The 8100-nt window shown below is 36.7% G+C and overlaps 1 protein-coding gene across 1 annotated transcript; it reads right to left on the bottom strand.

The window, feature by feature from the left end:
- Positions 1–2820: 2820 nt before the first annotated feature.
- LOC136970559 (serine/threonine-protein phosphatase 2A 56 kDa regulatory subunit epsilon isoform-like) lies at positions 2821–4226 on the bottom strand. Its single transcript, XM_067265004.1, has one exon. The coding sequence runs from the start codon at positions 4153–4155 to the stop codon at positions 2896–2898; it is 1260 nt and encodes a 419-aa protein (XP_067121105.1). The 5' UTR covers positions 4156–4226; the 3' UTR covers positions 2821–2895.
- Between the last annotated feature and the right edge of the window lie 3874 nt (positions 4227–8100).

Below are 8100 nucleotides of genomic sequence, written 5' to 3'. Positions count from 1 at the left end.
CTCGGCGCACTCGGGAAACACCACTATCGCTCCTTCCAACTCGAGTTCTCGCTCCAGAATGACCCACGTCTTCCTCTCTCACCCCTCAGGGCTACACTCCCTCTTTTGTTTTAGGGGTGAGTCATCGAAATAACAAAGAAAGGGTGGGAGCGGTAGGTACATTCCAGGAAGAATGGACAATTAGGTTGGGAAGAAAAGAACAAAGAAAATAGAAAATATAAAATATGAAAACGATATAATTACATATAAAAATATACAATTTAGGCATGGCGTGTAGCCACAATATAAACCACAATAAAATATATTCTCTGATGGTTGTATGAAAATGAGTCGCGTTACGACTGAAAAGATCCGAGTTCGATTTCCGCTCGAACAACTCCATTATTATCTCTTTCTATTTTTGAAAATAGATGAGGTTAATGAAAAATTAATGTCATTTTTGGAATTATTTTCTTCACTTTTAACTCTCTGCAATGTAGGCATTAAGAGGGCCTTTTTCATATCTATCATAGGTTCGGCTAGACTCGCAATGGGAGCGACCAGATTGAGAGGGACGGGAACAATATATCCAGGACAGAACGCCATAAAAATTTGTATTAGCAAATATTATTTAATGATTGTATTAGCAAATATGTCTGTTTAATGATGGAGTACCATATATATCTGTCTAAATGGCCGAGAAGTCAGCGTACCGCTCTGCAGGATCTGAGATTTAATCCACACGAGCCTCCGCAGGAATTTTCTATGAGTGGTAAGTTTCAGATCCTCTATTGTGGATCTGCCAGTCTACAATAAAAATGATTAACAAAGGCTTTCTTACGGCAGAAAGACTCAAAAACGAAAAAAAGATGTCGGGTGTAACTGCAATTAAGGTCTTTGCAAAATTGGCTTTTTTATTAAGGTCTTGGTTTTGGCTTTTTTATGGCAGACCTTAATGTGTTAATTTATATGAATTTTGTATATCGAGTTCATAGTTTATATGCTATAAATAGCATTTTTTGAGACCATAAGAGGGTAGTGGAAACACTGGTATCTTACCTTCATGCATGTGAATAGCACCAGGACCGGCGCTACGCATTGGCACTGTGGGCATTTGTTTAATGGATTTATAAGGAAATGAACAAAAGGAATCAGAAAAGGAAAAACTTTTATGTAATAAAATTTTTATTTCCCCTTTCACTCTTTTTTTATCCCACTTCCCAATTTTCAAAAGGTTGTAGATAAAAAGCTTATGAGACTCGGACATAGGAAAACTTAGTAATATTTTTATGACTAGAGGGTGTAAATGTAAAGGCGAGACATAGCTGTACGATAATTTTAACTGGAATGCCATAATTATAAAAGGCAGTAAGGTTGGCAACTCTGCCCAAAAGGGAGAAAAGCATTTGATTAATCGTTTCCTTACTAGTTTCTTTACTAAGCCTAAATTTTGGCCTTTTCTAGTAACTTCAATCACACAAGGATAGATTGATTGAATATGTAGACTATTATTGTATTCGGAAATGCTGCACTGTGTGAGAATTTTGTTGTGCAGCATTTATGAATACAATAATAGTCTACATAACCAATCAATCTATCCCTGCGTGATTAAAATTACTAAAAAAAAAAAGCCAAAATTTTTGCTTAGTAAATTAAAATTGGAAAAAGTAGCTAGCATCTCTAATAACAAGTTCAAACATACATGTATTTGTTCAGTGAGTCATGTCTACCTTTCACTCTTTATAAGAACAGAGTATGAAAATTCCTGTTCATATTTGAACGCTCCCTCGTACTGATTTTCGTAGAAACTATCAGTTTTTCAATGTAATATTCTACTTGAAAATTATTTGTTATTTCAGTATCTACCGATTTTCCGGTCTGTCGTCATAACCTAAAATCGTGATTTCTTGAAATAAAATGCAGACTTTATAGGAAACACTTCTTAGTATCTCTGAATAACCATGCGATAGCTCGTCGAAATGGGTTACATTTCTGAGCCTCTCCATGGAGGATCTGTTGCTAATCAATGACTAAAAATAAACTTGTAGATCGTCACATCTGGTGGATACTGGACTGATCTCAATCACTTGGCAAACGTCGTTGAATGACGAGTGGTATCGCCTGTACTCTTACACTATGGTTTAAATATTTGACAAATGAAGGTTCTTATCATTGCTAAGAACTCAACAATGAACAAATAAGAACCCGCTACTACGGGTGTGCGTAGCTGTTTGTAGGCATTTACAAGGTCTATATAAGAAGGTCAGGACACGCGTACTGGAGCCGCCATTTTGGGACTTTTTGAGTCGCATGTTTAAAACAAACTTGTACGAGCAGTCAGTTTTATACGTCATTAATTTAACTAAAATTGCATAAATTAGTTTAATTAATGCCGTATAAAACTGACTGTGACATCACATGTGACATGGAGGAAGCCATCTTGTTTTACGACAAACTACTGCTACAAACGGTCGTTTTTGCCGATCGGAATTTAGGAACGCGCTCCGCAGGAATTTTTAAACGGATGCCGCTCGCTCGGAGTTACGCGGATGAATAAAAGAACGCACCCTAAACATGACTAGCTTTGAACTATTCCAGTTCTATTTTTACTCTTTCCATCTATGAGCACTAAGAAGGCTTTTCAAGATGGTCGTCGATTTGGCCAGTCCCACGAAGGGATTGCTGAGTGATGAGGTTCGAATCCCGACGTATCCCCGAAATATTCCTGGAGTTTTACCAAAGAGGAGGAAGGCTGACACCTTGGTAATCCGGCCTTCAATATTGATTATTATATATTAAACAACGTAAGTCTACAAGACATTGAATTTCATATTTGCCGATCATTTAAATTTTCAACATTTATTATTTAAGAGTTAAAAATATTAATTTTATACATGTTTATACACGTGTACGTTACTATGGTTTTGTCAATTGACGAAAAAGTTTAGCATCAATTGTACCGAATATGTGTAAAAGCTCTAGCGCCATAGCAACAACGGTTTCATTCCAATGATCTTTCGATGCCTTGTTCAAATACGGAATTAATATTGCCATGAAGGTTTGAGGGTTTCTTTCAATTAATTCTGCTATATATTGGGTTCTGCACAAGTTCAGAGCTCTGAGTGCTATATGACAATGGTAACTAACGATGCAATTAGCTATCTGTCTGAACAGTCTTTCTTGAACTTTCGGAGAATCTCGATAATTCATGTATTTCATCAATTCTTCTGTAATGTCTAGAAATATCAACTCTTTTGGGATCGAGGTTTTTGGCCAATATTTCAGCAAAGTGATTACAACTTTTTCTTTAAGTGAGGAATCTTTATCCATTAACTCGAACACACAGTTTGTCCAATAAGCGTAATAATTTGAAAAATATTTTGTTTTGACCAAAGGAAAAAGAGTTCTTTCGGCAAATTCCTTATGCTCTTTCTTTAATGGTATGGATAAACCTTTGATTATACTGACGACAACTCTCAACAACTCTGCGATTCCATTAAAATATTCCGATTCATGAATAACAGTCAAGAATACTTCGTTGATTTTATTCCTGATGAATTCTCTTAAGTGTATAAATCTCAAGTAAATCTGATGAAGGATTTGCTGCAATTGTCCTCTTTCGCGACAATCTTCACTGTTAAACGTGTCGATCAGCTTAGATACGAAACTTTCATTCATTACGTGTGCCATCAGGTTTATATTGATGTAATTTGATTTTAGAAACTTCAAAAAGAATGCATAAACAAGCTGCAAGTGTGGCCATGATGCTTCCGAAACTGATTCTATCATCTCTAGTTCTGGGTTATAGTCCCTCTTAATATATATTATCCGGAATATATTGTTGGACACCATTTCGATAATCTCCCGGTAGACCTCCAAAGAGAATTCGATACCCGGATCAGTTATGAAATTGTCCAGTTCCATTAAAACCTCTGCTTTAAGATTTCTTTCCTGTATATTCTCTCTTGGATCAATAAAGTCGAATATTTTTGAACATTGTTGCAACTTGGCTATAAAAAGATTTTCCTTTTCGGATTTGGGAACGGTGAAAAGCGATGGCAACTTGACAATAGGTACACCAATGTCCTTTCCTTTTTTAAAACTAGTGCGTGAAGTTACTAAATTGTTAATCCTGTCGTAGTTTTTTCTATCTGTCATCATTTTATACCAATTCATTTTCTAATAAAAACTATTTTCCTTACTAAAAATGTCGGTTATCTGTTGGTCTGTGAAGTGCCATTCAGATTTCGTAGCAATAATGAAATGAAAAAAATAAAACATTAAACAATTATCATTTGTTGTTAATAATACGGACTTCAATTGTATTATTTCCCATAGTTTTGCAATGTTTTGAAATTATTTATAAATGTTTATGATTTAAAATTGATTGAAACCCTGATTAATAAAGTCGGATGCCTGCCGCTTTGGAAGACCCGAGATCGAATCCGGGCATGGAACTTCTCAGGAATTTTTAATAGGTAGTCTAGCCCCATCCGTTGCTAGTGGGACCTTTCCCCATTGTGGGCCTGGCCGAACCCACATAGGTATAGAAAAAAGGCCTCACTATTATCCACATTTAGCATAAGTTACAGTATAACCCCGATGAGTACATTTGATCGATTGATAGAATAAGGCAACGCAACACTATCGAGGAAAGGTGACTTCCCGAAAAGACTTACTATGGGAAACTAGTAAGTACTATCAGTTGGGTTCAGTTTTACTAACACATCTTGTCCTACTACTTCAGGTAATGCTTTAGTCTTCTTATCATAATAGAAAGGTAGACGGCCATCTTGCCTCCCAGATATACAGTCCGTTACAAAAGTATAAGAACATCACAAGTTTTGTGATTTTTCAAAACTTATTTAAATTTTTTATTTATTTATTAGAAAGCGGTTTTATACGTTTTAAGACAATTACAAAAATATCATTTTCAGGCTTTTTATCTTTTAATAATAATATAATAGAAGTTAACACTTTTTAATTATTACCAAAGTATAGGTACACTTTCTAAAATTACATAAAATACATTTTAAATACTCTTAACATTTGGTTTTACCCCCTTTGGCTACAATTACTAGAAAAATTCTGTTAGGCATGGAGTTTATTACTACTTCAATCGTTCCTTTTTAAATTCATCCCATGTATCCATTATTGCAATTTTCGGTTGATTTACAGATTCATATTGTTTCCCATTTTGATAAACAATGGCTGCTAAAATCTCTCATAAATTTTCAATGGGATTTAAATCTGGACTACATGAAGGCCAGTCAATATTACATCAATATTTTCTTTTTAAAACCAATTTTTGTTGACATTGAGACACGAATGAGAACATTATCTTGTTGAAACTACCATTTATGACCTCCAATTAATGCACCAAATGTAATCATATTTTCGTCAACAAATATTAAATTAGTTTTACCTTCCCATCCATCCTGTTTACTTCCAAAACTACCCCATATCATTACAGACCCAACCCCTTGTTGCTGGCTTATTATAACTCTGCTTTCTCTTCTTAAATCGTGCCAATAATATGAAAACCCATCAGGGCCATATAAATTAAACTTCTCGTCACTAAACATCATTTCTTACCATTCTCCAGTCCATCCCATCTTGTCTTTAGCCACAATTTAAATGCATTGATATGTGTAGGTTCTACAGTCTGTAAGAGACTATAGAACCTACCCTATTTTTAGAAGTATAAACAGAGAGGTTGAGATGCACGTATCGGCGCAAAACGTGAACGGCGGACGACGGAGCGCCGCCATCTGGCAATTCTATACGGTCGATAATGGCGTTCGCTTCGTCTAGAATGGCGAGTATACGATCGGTTAAACTTCTTCGTTTTTTTATGTTTGGGGTTAAAATTATGACCTATTTTATTAAAATAACGATTATTTAAGCATTTACGAATAACATTGTAAAGAAAAAGACGATTTAAATCCAGAAATTATTTAATTATTCAATTTTTTAGCAAGTGATGTGAAGTGTCGATAAAATTTTTAACTGTGTTCATAAAGTAACTTATCATAGTTTTCTTTTCAGAATGATCAAACCGGTTCGCGAAGATCTGGAACAGAAGAGGAATTTACAGAACGTAATCAACTTCTACAAGAAATAAAATAGTTAAAATATGAAGCCCAGATAACATCTGAGAAATCACCACCACAAGCCATTGCTGGGCAGAAAGTCAGGGATGCAGCGATGGCATCTTTAAGAGTATTATCATCTCCTGAGTTTCTATCAGGATAAATATAAAAACCTAAAAATTCTTTATATTATAATAATTATACATTTCTAATTACTTTTAGATGAAAATACCAATGTCACAAGAAAAGAAAACAAAACTTTCTTGTCTCATACTTACAAAGCTTGAAGGACCAAGAGCATCAGTTGAAACAAGAAGAACTACATTTAAATAAAGAACGAGTGAAACTGGAACAACATAAATTAGATTTGGAAAAAGCAAAATTCGATTTAGAGAGAAGAGAGAGAGAAGCAAGACTAAAACAGGATGGAGAGGAACGAAGAGTGTTAAGCTAGCACTTCGGAACGGTGTAATGAGGTGTTGAAGCAAAGGATAACCAGAATCTCCATATAAAACAAATTGGGTCCCGTTCTCAAAACAAGGAATCGCAGCCAAATGCTCTAACAAATTAGATTCTCTTAACGTTCCACTGTCACGACGTCTTCCTTCTATTGGTCTAAATAAATTAGCAATCGTACCATCAGGTGTAACCACTGATTGAAATTTCAAACAATGTATACGTTTATGGCCACCGAATACCATCCATTGATGTATTTTTGGTCGACAAATAGGATGTGCCGTTCCATTTATGAACCCCCCCCAACAATTTGTCAAAGGCGCACCTTTTGCTGTTGTTACTTGGCTAAATAATTTTAATTTTTCTCCTGTTAGTTTTACTTCGATTCTTTTTTTTAAGTACCGTATATTCCTGCGTATAAGATGACCCCGACTTTTTGGGTTAAAAAGTCATCTTATACGCCAAAATATACGGTATTTAATTTATAGACGAAGCGAACGCCATTATCGACCGTCTAGAATCGCCAGATGGCGGCGCTCGGCCGTCCGCCGTTCACGTTTTGGGCTGAATACGTGCGTCTCAACCTCTGTAATAATAAAGAAGTTGCAACCGAAGTTTTCATCTGTAAAACGTAAACGTCGAACGTTACGTGCCGCCATCTTGTAAGCCTAAAAGCGTTGAAACGTCGAGCATGATTCTAATGACGTTTCAAACGTTTCTAGGATTACAAAATGGCGGCGCCAACGTTCGACGTTAGCGGCCGGATGGCCGAGCGGTCAAGGTTAGCAACCTGCCGCCCTGGGGGACCCGGGATCGAATCCGGACGGGTCGAAAAATCCCCAGGAATTTTTCGGGGGGTGGTCCGTCAGGATATGTCGGTCCCCGTCCCTCACCACCCGGCCGCCCCATTGTGGGCCTGGCCGAACCCATAATGGGCTTGCTATAAGAGGCCCTCTTAGTGCCCACTGGGCGGAAAGAGTTACAAAAAAAAAAAAAAAAAAAAAAACGTTCGACGTTCACGTTTTAGAGATGAAAACTTCGGTTGCAACCGCTCTAATACTTTGCTTTACTGCGTTTTCTCATATTTATCTCTGCTACTTGAGGAATGAGTATCGATTTAGCTTTTGGTAGTACTGTCTTGGTTCTTCTAAACATATTGTTGATTTCACGTGTAGGTGTAATTCTAAAATGTAGTAACGCTTTCCAGAAATCTATATTTTCGGCTTCTGTCTTTTTCATTAGATTTTTGATTATTTTAACTACTGCTTCTGCTTTGCCGTTAGATAGACTGTGATAGAAGGATGAGATCTTGTCTTGGCTAGTTGGGCATGAGCTTCTAGTCTATATTGCCCCGTGGTAAAGTGTGACGTAATTGTCACGTAATAGTAGTTGTATGCTTTTATGACGGTCGTAACGCGGAGAATAACGCCTTCCGGGAGGTCTTATAAGGTTAACTGGCCCATATTCAGGCGCTAGAGACGTGGAGAAAACCCGGAAAACTCCACGTTACCAGCCCGTCTTGGCGAGACGCCAACCCACGACCGAACTCCCAGTGTTCAGCGAACGCCAATGG

Source organism: Centruroides vittatus, unplaced genomic scaffold, assembly GCF_030686945.1.
Source record: "Centruroides vittatus isolate TY-2023 unplaced genomic scaffold, ASM3068694v2 contig_202, whole genome shotgun sequence".
Classification (NCBI taxonomy): Eukaryota; Metazoa; Arthropoda; class Arachnida; order Scorpiones; family Buthidae; genus Centruroides; species Centruroides vittatus.
Note: the sequence above shows the minus strand (reverse complement) of the source record. Positions and strands in the feature narration are given on the sequence as shown.

Excerpts from the sequence above, each read along its gene's own strand:
- LOC136970559 (XM_067265004.1), bottom strand. The coding sequence starts at position 4,155 with ATGAATTGGTATAAAATGATGACAGATAGAAAAAACTACGACAGGATT.